Source organism: Grus americana, chromosome 25 (genome assembly GCF_028858705.1).
Source record: "Grus americana isolate bGruAme1 chromosome 25, bGruAme1.mat, whole genome shotgun sequence".
NCBI lineage: Eukaryota > Metazoa > Chordata > Aves > Gruiformes > Gruidae > Grus > Grus americana.
The window spans coordinates 7410398-7427947 of NC_072876.1; the positions used below are offsets into that span (position 1 = coordinate 7410398).

The following is a 17550-nucleotide window of genomic DNA, read 5'->3' on the forward strand; positions in this document are numbered from 1 at the left end:
TGGAGATCTGCACCCTCCCCAGCTCTGGGGAAGCTTTGTGCTTCCAAGTCTCATCAGGTGCTTTTGGCTCCATCCCTCTGTGCATGTTCGTCCTGCCGGGATGCTGTGGGACCCCCCCTTCCTGGGGAGCAGGGCACAGATCTTGGGGTCCTGCCACCCCCCCCACCCCCCTTTCACTGCCACTGGTCACCCCTCTTCCTCCTCCCCAAGCCTTGCTCCCTTTCCAGCTCTGCAACCAGCTCTTAGCTGTCACCTCCCTGCACCTTGATCCCCATCTTCATCCTCTCAAAGACCTGGAGCTGCCAGGACTAAATGCGGTCAACTTGCCTGCAGCTTTCCTGTTGGCCAGTCCCTTCCTGTCCCTGTCCCCACTTGTCTCTCACTGTCCCCTCAAATACAGCTGGGGCGAGCCTTGCTCCTAATGAACAATTATTTATTTTTCTGCATGTCCTCCCCCAGGTCAGTCCTTGCCGAAACCAGGAGGCAGCTGCTTGCCTGTGTTTTCCCTCCTCAATCGGTGTTGCTACAGCACCCCGAGAGCTCCTTCTGGGCTCTATTAGGGGCTGCGGGCTGGGCGAGCGCTGGCAAAGGGGGCTGAGGTTTGTCCCCAAGATGTGTCGGTGGGAAAAGTCTGTCCTGATTCATCCCAGCTGTGGATTTACCCCTCCTGCCGCCCAGCTCCCAGCCTGTTTGGAAGCTCTACAGCTGTGGGCTGAACTGTTTGTCACTTGGTTGGTGTCTGAAAGCAGCTGCTTTGACGCACAAAAGCTGTTGTAGGGATTTGCAGGGTTGGTGTTTTGGTTTTTTTTTTTTTTTAATTGCAGTGGGGCAGTCACAGCAGAGTAGTGACCACTGAAAGGGTCTTTTATATTTAGAAGAAAATAAAAAATAAAAAAACAACAGTGGCAAAAGTAAAAACAACCTGGGAAGGACTAGCCCCACTGTGGTGGTCCCAGTGCGATGCAGCCATTTGTGTTCACAGAGGAGTTTATTAATTCTTTGTGATTTAACAGCAGGGTTGATGTCACCCTGACCCTGCTGGGACTGCAGCTCCCAGAGCCTCAGTGTCATGGTTGTCACTGCACTGACCACCTCTGCTCCCCTAAAGCAATTTTGGAAGGGCAGCATGTCCTCCTGTCAAGGCCAAAGACACCTGGTACCATCTCCTACCCTTCTTTTCACCAAGTATCTCAAATATTTTAGTCCCCAAATAAAAGTCGACCAGGCCACCAGTACCTACCCACTGCAGTTCAGCCCCTCTTCATCCACACCCACCGCCCAGAAAAGGTTTGAAAGGCTGAAAACTGCATCATCAGCCACCTCAGATGTAATGAATGTTTTGACGTGGTGAACATAAATAAGGGTTGTTAGGTGGGGTTTTCTTTTTTTTTTTCATGTTGGAGTATTTATATCTGCCTGTTGCAGTGGGCCACGACTTACCATCTCCAGCAAAAATGATTAAATGGGAAATATGTAGTTCATAAAGTTATTTGCACTTGATTAAAAGAAAAAAATGTATCTGAACTTTGTAAAAAGAAATGTTTGCATTTTGTATTGTCTTTTTTAATTATTAAATGGAATTTCTTGGTGTTGTGTTGATCTTTCAGAAACTGGCTCTGACACTTATTTTAAAGGTTCCTAACAGCAGGATCCAAAGCTATTTTCATTTTTTTGTTCCCTCAGATGCAAAGACAAGCGCTTTTCAAGGGCATAGGGTGTTGGCTTTTTTCCCCCAGAAGCTTAAATCCTACAACTTCCATAAGCTCACTAGTCATTACACTATTTATTTATATGCATTAATTAGCTGCCACATCTCTCATTTTTAGCCCAGAACACGGAGTTGGACAGGGACTAGCTTAGAGGGAAGCAGAGGGCATGGCAAACACTCCTTACCTTGGCCCCCAGCCCCTGGCTGAGCTGCAGCTCCCACCCCACAGCCCCCCAGCACCCTCCATCCTTCTGGGTCCTGCAGGTGACTGGGGCCAGCTGGAAAACACTCATCAAGTCCTCATGAGCTACTGCTGGGCAGGAGCCCCTCGCCCTATGAGTCTGATGTTCCACTTAAATTCACATCCCCATCAGCTCACCATAGCATTCAAGACCTTTCTTGCTACAAGGAAGCAAGCAGCTCTTTAGCAAACCCATCCCAACAAGCTTTGGAGGAACACAACCCAACACACAGCTGTAGGTTGTCCTAAAAGTTTATTGCTGCCCAATTAGTACAGGCGCTGGGGCTTCCCCATGGTGCTTTTGATGTACAAAGCACGCACGTTCTGCCAGTTCTTCTTCAGCAAGGACACCAGGAAGTTGATGGCCAGGTGGATGTTGTAGACAAGTTCATCCTCTGTCATCTTCACGTGACCGACAGCCACAGCAAGACAGAGCACCTGGGGAACACGGACACCAGGGTCACTTGTGCAGGTATAGGTTTGGTGGGGAAATCAAAGATTATAGTGACTGACAAAACAGCGTAGTGCTGATCTGAACTCATCAGGGTATGAAATTATCTCATCTTGTCAGCTGGAGATGACTTCTCCAGTTTAGCCATGGGTGTTTCCCCAGAGCTCATTGTATTTGGCATGTGGCACCCACGAATGGGGCTGGTAGCATCTGGATGTCAACTCTGAATGAGAGCTTGGGTAGGTCTGTCCTACCCCAAAGGTGACTTAGAGATGGGGACAGCAGGAAGGATGCGTAACAAGCCAGGCTGAACCGACGCTGGTTTAACTCTGCTCCCACACCCAGTTTGTTAGGTGGCTAACCCGGCACAGTACAGACGATTAGCTCCAAACTTCACTGCTAAGCACGGTGCCAGCTTCACTTTTTGTTTTGGGCACCAGCCGCCAGCCCTTTCTTTCCACACACAACACATGCAGAGGCAGAGCCTCTGCCTGCCAGCCTCGCCAAGGAGCTTGTAAGTGGATGTTCCCCAGGGCTGAAGACAAAAGGATTTACGAGCAAGCTGACAGGCGAAGTGTCAGGACATCATTAGCTCAGTTACTTAAAATGCTGAAGCATTTACAAACTATCACATTTGCTGTGTCCTCCCAATTGTTGTGCCCCCAGGCCCAGATCAGCTGGAGTCCAAGGATGCACCTCAGCTAGCAGAGCTGTTAATTCTCAGTAATACCCATGAGTCACATTTAGACCGCTGACATGAGATTAAAATGCCTGAACTGGGTTATTTTGGTTTTAGGGAGTCAGCTCATCTTGACAGCGAGAGCAGACACACACAGAGCTGCTCCGAAGTTCACGTGCAGAGTCAAGTCCCAAACTTGCCTCTGGCAAAACAGTGCTGCATGCACAGACCCAAGGGAGCACGCCTGGCCCACAGGCCCCACCCTGCAAGTGTCACCCACTTACTGTAAGAAGCGTTAATTACGACTGATTGTGCTCAGCAATGAAACATCACTATCATCTCCTAATAATTTGCTCTAAGATCTTTCAACCACAGATAAATGATGACTCCTTTCCAGCCAGCAGCTTGAATGTTCTGGGTAGCCTCTGTGTAGCAGTTGTTACTGGCCACTGTTTTAGGAAGACGCTCGAGGGACACCTACAGCCCAGAGCGCAGATCGCAGCTCCATACAAGTGACCACCGGCCACAAATAACCCTCGGGTATGTAACTGCCTTGGAGAGGAAAAGCCCTGCTTTACCTTCTTCATCTGAAATTTGATGGTAGATTTGACCTCATCAACCTTGGCGACCAGGTTCTCATTGTGAGTGAGGAGAGAAGGGAATTTGCCAGCTTTGTTCAGACCTGGACCCAGGATTCGAGGAATCTGCTTGATCAAGGACTCGGAAGCCAGGAAGGCATCGTACTTCTTAGCTGTGAGGAGAGAAGCAACGTAGTAAGGGTGGACTCTCAGTTCCTACACCAAGCTTCAACCTAACAGTTCAGCTGAGACTGCGCTGCTCCACTTCCCCCACATGCATTTTGATGTTCTCAGAGTCCCTAGCTGAACCTAAGCTGATTATATTAGAAATTACTCCTAACAGCCACACCTGCCAGAACCCAGCTTTGCATCCTGACAGCACACTCCTAACTGTATACAGTTCCCTGAAAAAAAATGACCTTCTGCTGAGCCACAGGTGACAGATGCTGAACTCTGAGCCCTACCAGGAGCCTCCTACCACAGCCTGTGTGCATGTGGGTGGGTGGATGGATGGATCACATGTCTCAGAGGCTTAGCTAGCAGTTGTGGTACCCTATGTCATTTCCTAATTGCATATGGTTCCATAGCTAATTATGGATTGAGTGGGAAGTTTTTCTTGTCTGCCTAAGATATGTATCAAATTTTTTTTTTTTCCAGGGAGGGAAGGATTTTCTCTCTTACCAAGTGAAAATAAACTTTCATTCTATTCCTTTAAGTACTTCAGGACTAAAGCAAACTTTCACTTCCAGCTTTACTCAAGCTTTTGCTGCGCTCCAGCTCCCTGACTGGTAAAGTGAGGAACACCAGCTAAAGGTGAAACTTTCAGGGAGACAGGAACAATTTTCCTATATCCCTTCCTTACAGCAATCACTATTACTCCTGGTGGGCTCACTTGTCAGACTTTCTGCACTCCTAAAGGATTGTTTGCTGTTCCGGGTAGTTTCTAGACAGATTTCTGTACTTCAGGCTGACTCTGGTCAACTTTCTATTCCCTGCAGTTAACTATGACATGGAAATTTGAGCACAGGGAAAACCATCTTGCTTACCCAGCCCTCCCAACACAGCCAGGGAACCCAGCACCTGATCCACACCACCACTCACCCAACTTCTTCACCAACTTCTTGTTTTTATTGAGTTTCTTCAGAGCCTCTATGTCCATGTGAGGGATGTCAACTGCTTTGGCCTCATCGCAGTGCTGCTGGTCCCCTAGCAGGCAGACTGAGAACTTGGGCCGTGGAGTTGACTTCAGCCTGGGGACAGAAGGTCTGAATTACTACGAACCACCAGCACTACGCACACTTTCACAGCAGCCATCACAGAGATACCTTACCACAGAGCCTGGGAATCCTCCTCCTCAGCTTCTAACCTGCCCTCTCCAGCAGGTCGGTGGGGACAGCCCGGGGGCCTCCCACACCTCCCCTCATGTTTTAAGACCCAGGGTAGGGGTCCGTCCAGCCGCACCCGCTTAGCCGGGGTGGTCTGAACTACCCGAGCGGTTCAGCACTGCGTCCTCCTGTTGTGGCGGCTGCCCTACCCTGCGGCAGGGCCCAGCGGCAGCAGGGACGGCGCAGGCCGAAGGCTGGGTGGGAGCAAGAGGATGCCGAACCTGACGGTGCCGGAGAACCGCTTGTCTTTCTGCGGGTCGTAGTTCTTCAGGCTGATCTGCAGCTCCACCGTCTCCACAAACCTGAGGGAAGGGAGAGGAGAGCAGCGCAGGTGAGGGCCCAGCCAGGCCAGGGAGAGAATCCGGCCAAGCCCCGGGGCCTGCGACGTGCCGGGTCCCGCCGCGGCAGAGGGCTCTTACTTGCGCTTCTTGGTCTTGCTGCCCTGCAGCACCTCCTTCACCGCCTCGTACAGGGTGTCGCGGGAGACCTTGCTGCTGCGGGGGGGGGAAGACAACGCGGGCTCAGGGCTGACCCTGCCGGGGCCTTCTGCGGGCCGCAGAGGAAGGGACCAGGCCCCCGAGCCCACCCTGGCCCATCCGCGCTCCCCCTCAACTGCCCCCCGCTGCCCGCCCCCCGCCAACCTGCCCGGACGGTCCCGCAGCCGCCTGCAGGGCGCGGATGACGGCGGATGGCGCGGCGAGCCCCAACGCACCTCATGGCTGCGGCTGGTGGCGACCGAAAGGAGGGAGGGGGCCGCACCCTGTGCGATATAAATAGGGGTACGGTCTCGCGAGACTGGGCCCCGTCGCGCGGCGCCATGCTGGGAGTGGCGGAGCATGGCACTGTGTGGCCGCCATGCTGGGAGCGGCGGAGCATGGCACTGTGTGGCCGCCATGCTGGGAGCGGCGGAGTATACTGAGGGTGCTGCACCGGCTCCCCTCAGCGGGCAGTTCGTCCACATCTCCTTCGTTGTTAAACGAACAACTGCGGCCTCTTTGCCTCCCGTCTCAAACTACCAGGCCCGGAGTTCTTCCACCGCTTCGCAGCGCAGTGATGAAGGTACGCATGTCAGGAGCCCCGGTCTCCCCTCAGCAGCCGCCAGGAAGGAGATGGGACACAGCCCCTGCGTGAGGAGCTCCCGGGCACAACGCCTTGCTGCTGGGCCAGGTTTCCCTTTTGGACTTTAGTACTATAAAACTTCATTATTAAGTTTATTTGCGCAGGGATCCACTGAAGGCCCGCACCACCCACCAGCTAAGAAGGGCCTGCCCCAGGGCAAGGCTCCTGAAGGCAGTCTTTCGGCTTCACTGTCGGCAGAGCGCATGCGCCGTCGAGCTGCGCGCATGTGCATTGACCACACAGCGTCTTGCTTGCCTTAAACCGGCACTGACAGCCCAGTTCCGGGGGGCGGGGTTGCGGAACCCCGGAACCTGGAGGGGGCGCAGGAGAGAGGCTGAGACGCAGTGGTGAGTGCTGTCACTATCCGGATTGCGGGGCGGGATGAGCAGGGGCCGGGCCCCGGTGCATGGCGGTCAGGCGGCGGACTCGGCCCTGTCGGGTTTCCTCAGGTCGGTGTCAGTGGTGGGGGGGAGGCCTGAGGGGAGGGGAGGGATGGCGGCCGAGGGGCAGCCGGGCCCCGGCGAGCTGCTGCTGCCACCACCCCCCTGGCCAACTACACGAGCGGAGCGCCGCCATGTCTCCCCGCCACCCCCAGGGCACCTGGGCCGGGCCTGCCCCGCCGCTGCCCTCAGGGCTCGCCATGGTGCCAGGCCCTGCCTTGCCCTGTCCCCGGCACGTCCCCTGTCATCCCCTGGGTAGCTTCGCGCCACAGCCTACACCTGGTTTTCCTCAGGCAGCACCTGCCCCATCCCTTCCAGGGGGTCACGGCCCCTCCAGCAGCGCAGCCATAGCAGCTCAAAGGGGCCTCGATTCCCCAGTGATGCACCAGCGACCCTGCTGGGACAGAGCCTTTGCTGGGAAAGGAGCTGCGATACCTCTCAGGAGGCGTCAGCCCTAAAAGCGGGCAGAGTCTGCTGCAGCTGGGCAGAGCTGTTTGTTGGGTGTACGGAGCACTCAGGTTAGAGGGCACTAAGTGTGGCACAAAGCCTGGCTGCATCCCTGGGTGCTTGCAGTGACAGAGCAGTCAGACTTGTTCCTGGAAATCGAAATGATAAAATAATAGGCTATCATGAAGAATCCACTGCAGCTGCTTTTAAAGATAATCTATCAGCAGAGTGCCTCTTTAGTAAAATGTTCTCATGGGGGGAGGTGAATGTTTCAACATCATCTGCTTATAGCCTAAAATTCTGTTCCTCAGAAGGCCAGGAGTTAGACAGGAAAGGGAGGAGAGAATGAAGATGCTTCCAGGGACAAAGCTCATCGTTCTGCCCTTGTCTCTTGCAGTACAGGACACTCTCACCTGTAGGTTCTGACTTTAAAGTACTCGGAAACCTTTACTGCAGATCATTTGGAGGATGGGAGGGGTTTGAATGTGACATTTACATTATCTCTTCAAAGAGTCTATCGGTTCACTGGCTCGATAAGCTTTATTTTATATTTGTCCGTGGAATAGATTGTTAGCCCCGCCTGCCATTGGTATGGGAAGGCTGCATCTTTTGTCCAGTTTAATCCTTTATAATCTCCAAAATAGTTTGCCATTCAAGCATTTTTTAACATGCAAAAGTGAGTATACATATGTTGAGAGAAAATAAAATTTGAATTGTTCTTTTTATTTAAGGCTTGCAACAAAGACAACAACTCGCTGTTCCACAAATCTTTTCCTCTGGGTCTCGGTGCTCTCTGCGAGCACGCCGAGTAAAGTGAAATTCATGTCTGAGGACCAGTCTTTGGGGCAGGATGGAGAGCTTGGGCTTGCAAGCAGTGACCCTTAGTGACGGGACGACAGCCTACATTCAGCAGGCTGTCAAAGGTAACAGTTCCTTTTTGGGCTGCAAAGTTTAAAAGTCTCTTGATTGAGCCTGTGAAATTAAAGTCAAACTTATCAAAAGTGCCGTCACGGCACGTGAAATATCATGCATCTTGCATGGTCACTTTTTACAGGAAGCTAGCAAGTATCTGTTAGATCTGCACAGAATGCAGCAGAAATAAAACATGTCTCTGTTTTGGAAATAAAGCTTTGGAGGTGGGAGAGTTGTTGCTGTAGAAAATAAAGGTTCTGTGTAGACTAGAGTGAGCCCTGTTCTCTGTGGGGTAACTGGGGAAATGGAGTTCACACTATGGCCTGCAGGACTCTATTCAACCAAAATTTCCCCTGAAGCTAAGCAGGATGTTTTACTTCACGGAGACACATAGAATTTGGTTCACAGTAGTGCTTTTCTCACTTAACCAACACCAAGCTCAGCACCCCTTTAACTGAAGTGGTATCAGTGCCAAATTCAACACTTTCCCTTATTGTGGTGTTTGTGAGGTGCTGCTTCTTTCACCACCCCGTTCCCGAAAAAAGGAACAGCAACAGGACGGTTGAGCTGCGAGGCTTCGTGTCCTGGGGATAGCTCTCTTGCTTTATTTTCTGTGTGAACTCACTGCAAGTTTATTACACATGCGGAGTTGGACTGCCTTGAAAACCACTAGGTTTTGTGACCAAAAATATTTTGCACCAGGTGAAAGCAACCTGGATTCCTCCTGTTCAAGTGGGATAGAGCAATGTCCTCTCTGCATCGAATAATTTGATAACCAAAACATTATTAAGGGTTATTCAGAGTTACACTATTTTAAGAGTCCAGTCTTCACGACCTATCAAGGGTAGCAACACTTTAGGTCCCTTAAGGTCCTGTAATTTTTTTCCAAGAGTTGATCCTCCACCAAAGTAGAAGAAAATAAATCTTCAGGCCCCTGCTGATGCCGTTAAAAGCTCCTAGTTGAATTTTTCTCCAGCACAAGTGTAATTGCTTTCTACTTTAGATCCAAAATGCTTAGCACACATCATTCTTTCTGCTTCTTGGCTTGTAGGGCTGTGAAGTGCAGCTTGTAAACAAGTGATGACTGAGGTTCTTTGTCTTGTATCCTCCTGTCTAGGAAAGGGAGGCTGCAGCGTTTCTGGGAAGTTAAGTGCCTCTGTGGCTATTCAGGGGAAAGCTTGATAAATGACAGTTATAAGTAACAGTTTTGCTGTCTTCTGTGGGACTGATTTCCTTGAGAAGATGCTGAAAAGGGGACAGCTTATGGCACCATGCAGACTAGACGCTGCAGGCAGCACTGATGGCAATTTTTTATCTGTTTCAGGTGAAAGACTGATTGAAGGGCAAGTCATTGAACTTGAAGATGGGACCACAGCTTACATCCATCAGGTGACAGTTCAGAAAGGTGAGAACCATGAATTCAGATCTTTCTTTTTAGAAGGATTTTGTAGATGTAACTGCAGTTGTCTGTGTTCCAACAGTCAGGCTCCTTTATTAGCTCTAGCTTTAAGAAGTCCATATAGGTGTGGTGGGTTTTTTTCTTGCCTGTGTTTTTGAGGCTGAATGAGCAGGGACATAGAACATGTGGTTTCCTGCAAAGTTTTTAGCAACCTGACAAGAAGGCAAGCTTGCTGGTGGTGTAAGCAAATGTTTCAGTGTTGTTTCACTTGTGGGCTCTCTCACAGCTGTCAGTCTGACAGATCACAAGTCTACAAGCAAGGCCAGTAAGCTGTGTGCTGTGTTTTTGCCAACTACAGAGCCCAAAGAAAGTTTGTTTCAGATGGGAGGAGTTGGACAGGAATTTCCTCTAAACTATGAGATAATGTTAGTTCTGGAATAGGTGTTTGGGGGGGGAGGGTGGGGACTGCTGGATGCAATGCCACCTTGGTCACTGACCCCTCAGCCAATGTCACCTCCGAAATGAGGTGACATTAATTAATCTGAAAGGTGATGTGAATTAATTTCATGTGGCATGCACTAGAGTGGCACAGAGGGATTCTCCCTCACCAGGATAAGATATAAAAGGGTGGGTAGAAAGAGCTCTATTGCTTTGGGCAGTCCTTCTTCACCCTCCCAAGCTCCTTGTATGCCACCTCCCTTTTCTGTTCTCAAAAGGTCGCTTGAAACCCACATTGTATGCCTGGCTGTGCCCCTTTCCTCCCTTCATCCTCTTCCCCACCTCCACACACACACACAGAGCGAGAGGGGTTTTCATTCTCACTTCTGCTTCCATGCCATGGGATGTTTGTGCTCCTTTACACGCTCACTTTACCCATCTTGTCTGGGACATAACCTGGCATTTTGGAATTGTTGAGATACTACATTGTGCCAACCACCTAAAGAAGTGCAATGAAGCTATGCATGAAGCCTTAAAACCCTCGTAATTCATGTGGGAAGGGCTCAAATAGTGTCTCAAAACCTATAGTTGTGGTTGACTTTCAGTGCAAGCAGGCAGCCCTGCTGTGTCCTCTTATGTGGGTATGAATACTGTAGGGTTCAGGAACTGGCGCAGTATCTCCTCCATCCCATCGGAGTCTTCCAGTAAGGTGTGTGGATTTTTTTCTTTTCTTTTTTTAGAATCTGTGGCTTTTGAAGATGCTCAGCCAGTAGTGTTGGAAGATGGCAGTATGGCCTACATACACAACACAGTTAAAGGTAAAGAGTGTTCCCTGTTCTTCCCTTGGCAGCTGGAGCAGAAGCTGCTAAACTCTCATAGATTTCGAAGGCTGTAGGTAGCCCAGGGAGATGAAGAGTGCCTTGCACTCAGCAGAGTTTTTACATTTGATTTTATTGGTTTCCTCTTGCAGAAAGTTATGAGCCCAGCACCTTTGAGGCTGTCCAGCTGGAGGATGGCTCCACTGCCTATATACATCGTCCTGTCATCATGCCACCTGGCAGCACCATCCTGGAAGTGCAGGCAGAAACTGGGCTGGAGGAGTTGGCTGGAGAGGAGGAAGATGATACCTTTGATGTCGAGACCATGAATGCATTAAAGCAGTACGCCAGTAAGGTGAGGACACAACGTTTCTTTCATGGTCTGCCAGCAGCACTGAGGGGCTGGTGCAGTAGTCCACGTTTGGCTTGGGGTTTAAGTGTCCTCCCTTCATTAGTACTTCTGTATATTTGTTGTTCAGCAGTGCCAGCTTTGAGAGGAGAAACTGAACAGGGTGAGAGTGCCACCGACAGGTGGCTGACAGTTAAGGACCTACAACGGGGCAGTTTCCCGCTGGACCCTCTGTAGTTCCTACAGAGTGCCGGGCCTTTTACCCTTAACCTGCTGCAGGCACAGATTTGGAAAGAGCAGAGAGCTGCTGTGATACAGCTTGGATTTTTTTTCTTGTTTTTTATGTCCCTCCTTGAGGATGTTTTCTTTCTGTTTGCTAGGTTTCTCGTAATGCCACCTGGGCATGATATTCTCTTCCACAGATGATTCAGGCAGCAGATCAAGACAAACCCTTTACGTGTCAGGAGTGACTAAGTTATGGCCACTATTCCCCTTGTTGACAAAGGCCTCGATAAACCAAAATAGCTTCAGATCCTAATGTGTTGTCACTGCAGTGCTCCATCTGAATATCTTGGGTGCTGCCGTTTTCTCCCACCTTCATGGTGTGGTGTGAGAAGGGGCTACCAGGAGTGTGCTGATACAGTGCTCAGCTGGGCACCGTTCAGATTTGCCAATGGAGAGCTTTCTGCTGTGGTAGGACCAGCCACCCCTAGCTCTCTGGAGAAGAGTGGGGTGGCACTGCTGATGTGAATGCCTTTCTGCTTGGGTTGTTCACCTGCTCCATGCTGTACAGGGAGGTATAAACAGTACCTGTGCCTCTTTGCTTCTAGGTGTCTGATGAGGAAGAGGAAGGAGTGACAGATACTTGCCATATGAAGAGTGAGGATTCCAGCAAGGTCCCTTCCCAGGTCTGAATTTTTCAGTGATGCGTTCCTGAAACTAGGCCAAACTCCTCTTCATGCAGAGCGCTTTGCCACCTAGTAATTAAAAAAGCTTTGTGGCTTCTCTGCAAGATTAACAAACATATTAGCTGCAAGTTTTACAAATGAGCTAAGTGAAGCACAAAGAGGTGAGTTATGTGTCTGAGAACACCCAGTGAATTTGGAGGTGGGAATGCGAAATCCTGGTTCCTAGACCCCTGCCCTGTCACCTGAGTTTTACCATATGTGCACAAGCTGTGTTTGTAGGAACATGTTTTTGTGAGGATAACCGAAGGAGTGCATATGTAAGGCAAGGAGGGAAACGATTTGTGTGGGCTTTGCAAAGCCTGCTGTAGTGGCTCGCTGAATTAATTTGTATGTGTCTCTCAGCAGGATTTGCAGGAGGAGGAAGTGCACAGCAATGAGAAGGGGCAGCAGGTCGGCAGCAGAGCTTTCCGTTGTGGGTACAAAGGCTGTGGCCGCCTCTATACCACCGCCCACCATCTAAAGGTAAAGCAGGTAGCATGCAGTCATGCAGCGTGCAGACCAGACGCATCCCCATGTTATAGTGCCAGATCAGAATGCTGCTGTACAAAAGGCTGAGTCATGTGCTTGGCTCCCCAAAAGATCCAGATGTGTTAATTGGCCAAGGTGAAATCCAACAGAGAACTTCAGATTCTCTCCACCAGCTAGATTTCTCCACGCTGTTTTCCTTCCTCCTTGTCTTGGACCTCATTTTAGGGACCTGTTCGTTCTTTTCCAGGTACATGAACGTGCTCACACAGGTGATCGGCCGTATACCTGTGACTTCCCAAGCTGCGGGAAAGCATTTGCTACAGGTAACAGTTTTTCTTTAGAGCAAATTTTCTTTCCTGTCCAGTCCAAACCACCCTTGAGTATCAGCCTTTTTTTCCCAGCAGAGCACAATGGGCATAGCTTTTAAAGCCTTCTGAGAAGGAATTGTAGCATGTGAGACTGCCCGGGACTTGATTATGGACGGATTAAATGAGCTGTAGGAAGAAGCTGAGTTGTCAGTGATGTTGTGAGGCTGTTTGGATATTTCTTCCCCTTCACCTGTGCAGACACAGGACAGACATTCAAAAATGCATGAACTGAGAGGTGGTTCCCAGCTTGCCATATTATTTCCTTCTTGTTTTAAAATTTAATTGGTTTTTTTTTCTCCTGGACAGGGTATGGGCTGAAGAGCCATGTGAGAACACATACTGGTGAGAAACCGTACAAGTGTCCAGAAGACATGTGTGGCAAAGCTTTCAAAACCTCTGGGGATCTACAGAAACACATCCGGACACACACAGGTGAGCAGTACAGGAGAAAACTGAGCTCCCCATTGAAAGGGTCTCCAAGATAAAGGATCGCTTCAGCCTTTGTCCAGGATATGCCTTTTTGTATCTTGGGTGAAGCAAGGCAGAACCAAAGTTGTCTTCAGACAGAAGTAGATGAGTAGTAGTACTAGGGATTCTCGACTCAGGTACGAACAGCAGAGCAACAGGGGTAGAGATGCCAGTGTTGCTAGAGGAAATGTGCCAGCAGTTGGGTCTGATCTGAGGTCTCATTGGTGTAATACTGTAGAGGTGTGAAAGGATACAGGTGTCCAGGGCATTCCAGGTAGCTGTGTTGTAGCAGGACTCTCATCCACGTTCCTCTGCCAATGCAGGTGAGCGTCCCTTCAAGTGCCCCTTTGTGGGCTGTGGCCGCTCTTTTACCACATCCAACATCCGCAAGGTTCACATCCGAACGCACACAGGCGAGCGGCCGTACATGTGTCCGGAGCCCAACTGCGGAAGGGGCTTCACCAGTGCCACCAATTACAAGAACCACATGAGAATCCACACAGGTAAGAGGAGGAGAGGGTGAAACGCAGACAGCTCCTCCCCAGTCAGTTGGGATCGTGTGGCACTGGGGAAATCTGTGTGACTCAAATGGTCATTCCCAGGCCAGGCATTGCAGGGGTAGATCTGGGGGGTAGCCAGAGAGTTAGAGGAAATAGGAATTGCTTTATTGGGCTGATTATTGTTCCAGTGGTCTGTCTCCAGCTATTCCCTCTTGATGGACAATCTCTTCCCAGAGTGTGAGGAGGGTTAGTGGGTTAAGCTCTGCTCTGTGGCCTCTGCCCTAGGAGAGAAGCCATACTTGTGCACCGTGCCCGGCTGTGGAAAGCGTTTCACGGAGTACTCCAGCCTCTACAAGCACCACGTGGTCCACACACACTGCAAGCCCTACACCTGCAATAGCTGTGGCAAGACCTACCGCCAGACCTCCACGCTGGCCATGCACAAGCGCAGCAGCCACGGCGAGCTGGAGGCCACGGAGGAGAGCGAACAGGCCCTCTACGAACAGCAGCAGCTGGAGGGTGAGCAACCACTCTGCTACCACCCGTGGCAGGCTTGGGTCAGGCTGTGTAGCAATGGGGAGAGAGAGAACAGCAAGAGACTGTGGCCGCTCCCCTCTCAGACCCAGGTCTGTTGCTGTTGCCTCCTGCATCCCCCATCACCCTGGATCTGTGTCACAGACGAGAGTAAAGGGCTCCCCATGGTCCTCACTGTATGTCACAGGTTGGGATTGGACTCCTGCCCATCCTGTGGCACAGGGAGGGGTAAAGACCATTCTTCCCAGGCCAGCACTGGGCTGTTGTCATCATGATCTTGTGCTCTTCTGTGCTGGCCCTTCAGGGAACAGGCAGGTCCCAGGGTCAGGCGTGCGCTTTCATGCTCTGATTCACACTTCTCTCACCCCTTTTGCTCTTCCCCCTCCCTGACTCAGCTGCTGTTGCTGACAGAGGCTCCCCCCTGAAGAGCCAGCATATTGCTTTTCTGTCAGAGATGGAGGAAGAGGAAGAGGAAGATGACGATGGTATGCCTACGCAGGTCTCACTTATCTCTCAGGATGGGACAGAGCAGGTATGGACACTGACAGCCTCCAGCATGTGGGGGACAGCAGTTATCTGAGTAAGATTCTGCCTCTGCTCAGCCTTGGTCTTCTCTTTAAGGCTTTTTTCCAGTGTAAAACAGACCCTGGGGCTTTGAGGGCTCTGTCTGTCATGAGGGCTCCCTCCTTACAACCTTACCTCACTGCTGCAGTCCTGATGTGGAGGGTAAAGAATCAGCCTGTGCTCCCCGACTTGCCTTCTTGCTGGACGGGGTCTAGCAGGCATTTGCCCAGGCTCGCATGTCGCAGCTCTTGCCTCCCAGCCAGCTGTCGAGAGGCAGCTCCCAATCTCTGCTGACACAGGCTGTATTTGAAGATTGTTTTTTCATCGTTTTATAAGCCAGTGCTTTTCTTGTACTTCCCTCCATGAGCTGCCTGTGTGCTGACTGGGAAAAACTCCCTTCTGTGGCATGGGGCAAAGGAAACAGCTGCCATGAGTAACACTTGTTTCCTCTTAGTCTGAGATGCTCCCTGCTGCAGCAATGCACAAGCTGTCACTTCAAAGCCCAGAGAGAAGATGCTAAAAGGGAAGGGAAAATGGAGTAGGGCTGAAGACTCAATGGCTGCGAGCTCTGTGTCGATTCTGTCCATAATCTTGGGCAGTCCTTAGAGTTCTCTGTGCCCTAGGTCTTGCATGTAGAGGAGGAGGGAATATTTCATCCTTACTGAGACCTTTGTGTTGCTAAACTCAGGAGTTGCGTAAGGCTTCCTGAGAAGCCATCCTGGCTGAAAGCATCTGCTTCTATCCTGCCCAGGTCAGTTTATCGCAGGAAGACCTGCAGGCCCTGGGCAGTGCAATCAGCATGGTGACGCAGAGCGGTGCCCTCGTCGTACCCGAGGAAGAGCTGGCGGGTGGCGACGCACACACCGTGACTGTGGCCAACACGGATGGCACCGAGATGCAGCCGGTACAGGCAAAACTGGCACCTTCCCTTTTCCCTGTGGAGAAACGGCCTCCTAGAAGGGAGTTGCATTTTTTCTTTTAATACGTAATTGTTTTTCCTAGGTTACCGTAGTCACTTCTGGGGCAGTCATGTCTGAAGAATCAGCCATCACATCCCTCTGTCATCAGCAGGTGGCATTGCTGGCTACCGCCAATGGCACCCACATCGCAGTGCAGGTACCACACAGCTCCTTCCACCTTCCCCTTCACTCCCCCCACAACCTGCTGGCTTCAGCACTTACTGCATCTCCTCTTGCCCAGGGTGCCTGCTTCCTAATTCCCAGATGCCCTGTGTATAGAGGAGAGCAGGGATGTGCTCCTTGGATTGCAGAATGCTCCTTTGTAAACAGCCTTTCCCCATCACGGCTGTGTCTCTCTGCTTTGCCCTGCCGCTTTCTCCCTGTGTCACCCACTGCCAATCCCTCGCACCTCTGTCCTGCTGGGAGCTGCCCTGAGTGAGCCTGCACCTCCTGAGCTCACCTTTTGGGAGGCAGGACAGTGTTATATATCTCTCTCTTTCCTCCACCAGTTAGAAGAGCAGCAGAGCCTGGAAGAAGCCATCAGCATGGCCGCAGCAGCAATCCAGCATGAACCTGTACCACTTGAGGCAGCCGTGTCTGAGAATGGGTGCTGAGAGTCCGCAGAACGTCCTGGGCAGGGAGAGCAGGCAGCCCCAGCCTGTTCTCCATGGGGACATCAGGAGCTGCAGGAATCATGCCAGCTCTGGCGCACAGGAGTGTGGTACACAAGCAAGGGAAGGTGCTTGAGACATGTGGCACAGGTGGTGAGAGCGTTGGGCTACCGGAGCGACCCTGTTCGAAGGCCTCTTCTCTCCAAGGAGGGATGTCGAAGATGCTTGGCTGCCGCCTTCTCCTGGAGGCTCTGCTGTTTTCATGGGCTCTGAGCAGCAACTTTCCTGCTCCTTGCCTTGGGCACCGGCTCCTCTGTCTGGAGGAGATGGCAGATTGTGTCTTCTAGTATTTATTTCTTCATGGCTAAGATTTCCAAGACCTGCCAGTCTCCTGCAGTAGAGGTAGAGCCACAGAGATTTCAGCACTCTCCAGGAGGGCAAAATTTTTTTGGAGAGGCCCTTCTTGCCCTCTCCCTCTAGGAATAGTCCAGCAGCTCTCCTTTCCTGCCCACCCCTCCAGGTAAGGGGCAAGTGGGCAGCATATGCACAGAAGCAATAAAGCCCCATCAAAGCAAACCCAGGCTGTCCTGGGTTCGGTGTCTGGAGTGGTGACTAGTTCCTGCTGCTGGAGCGAGGCACCCAGGCTGGCTCTGACATTAATTCTCCCATTTCTTTATCACACTCTGCTCTCGAGCAAGCTTCCTTGGCAGGCTCAGCGCTGTGGAGCAGAGCAAAGCACTTCCTCCACTGAAGCCAACCAGCATGTGTTGGGGGCTGAGCTAGCCTTGGATGTAAATACTGCGTTGAAATAAAAACAAATAAAAAAATTTCTTTTTAAAAAAAATAAAAAAGCACACTTCTCTGTTTCAGTCCCTGGGGCCGGTGGTCGGATGGGTGGATTTTTGCAGGTGTATTAAGGACTTTTAGGAGATTTGTTGAATTGAGTGAAAGTGCAGTGATTGTCCAAAAACAGCACTGAGGAGGGGTGCGAGCAAGGTAAGTTGGAGCCTGGAACTCAGCCTGTGTCTTAGAGGTGCTAAGAGCTGTGTCCTGAATCTTAGATCAGGCCTTGGCTCTTCCATGAACTGCAAGCGTAGATTTAGGCAACTGTGTCGATACAAGAAAACGTGTCTGTGAACACATCCT

At 51.0% G+C, this 17550-nt stretch overlaps 2 protein-coding genes across 9 annotated transcripts; one reads left to right on the plus strand and one right to left on the minus strand.

Moving 5' to 3' along the window:
- Positions 1 to 2185: 2185 nt before the first annotated feature.
- Positions 2186 to 5796, minus strand: RPL10A (ribosomal protein L10a). The gene is made up of 6 exons (XM_054803927.1): positions 5755 to 5796; positions 5462 to 5536; positions 5264 to 5344; positions 4759 to 4907; positions 3658 to 3830; positions 2186 to 2387 (listed from the first exon to the last, which is right to left on the minus strand). The coding sequence occupies exons 1-6, from the start codon at positions 5757 to 5759 to the stop codon at positions 2217 to 2219; spliced, it is 654 nt and encodes a 217-aa protein (XP_054659902.1). The 5' UTR covers positions 5760 to 5796; the 3' UTR covers positions 2186 to 2216.
- A 125-nt stretch (positions 5797 to 5921) lies between these two features.
- Positions 5922 to 17255, plus strand: ZNF76 (zinc finger protein 76). Of its 8 annotated transcripts, none has more exons than XM_054803932.1 (15): positions 5922 to 6101; positions 7780 to 7971; positions 9285 to 9365; positions 10538 to 10615; positions 10768 to 10970; positions 11795 to 11872; positions 12275 to 12394; positions 12648 to 12723; positions 13075 to 13200; positions 13560 to 13739; positions 14022 to 14255; positions 14666 to 14802; positions 15586 to 15738; positions 15837 to 15950; positions 16303 to 17255. In XM_054803932.1, exons 2-15 carry the CDS (start codon positions 7899 to 7901, stop codon positions 16405 to 16407), a joined length of 1758 nt encoding a protein of 585 aa, XP_054659907.1. In that variant the 5' UTR covers positions 5922 to 6101; positions 7780 to 7898; the 3' UTR covers positions 16408 to 17255. The 8 variants fall into 8 exon arrangements, with proteins under 8 accessions (XP_054659907.1, XP_054659905.1, XP_054659910.1 ...); XM_054803930.1 differs by lacking the exon at positions 5922 to 6101 and adding an exon at positions 6393 to 6508; XM_054803934.1 differs by lacking the exon at positions 5922 to 6101 and adding an exon at positions 6394 to 6508 and having other exon boundaries at positions 12278 to 12394.
- Positions 17256 to 17550: the final 295 nt, after the last annotated feature.

Excerpts from the sequence above, each read along its gene's own strand:
- RPL10A (XM_054803927.1), bottom strand. Across the intron at positions 5,345-5,461 it reads AGCAAGACCAAGAAGCGCAA|GTTTGTGGAGACGGTGGAGC; the intron begins GTAAGAGCCCTC and ends CCCTTCCCTCAG. Across the intron at positions 3,831-4,758 it reads GAAGTTGGTGAAGAAGTTGG|CTAAGAAGTACGATGCCTTC; the intron begins GTGAGTGGTGGT and ends CTCTCCTCACAG.
- ZNF76 (XM_054803932.1), top strand. The coding sequence starts at position 7,899 with ATGGAGAGCTTGGGCTTGCAAGCAGTGACCCTTAGTGACGGGACGACA. Across the intron at positions 10,616-10,767 it reads CATACACAACACAGTTAAAG|AAAGTTATGAGCCCAGCACC; the intron begins GTAAAGAGTGTT and ends TTCCTCTTGCAG. Across the intron at positions 15,951-16,302 it reads GCACCCACATCGCAGTGCAG|TTAGAAGAGCAGCAGAGCCT; the intron begins GTACCACACAGC and ends TTCCTCCACCAG.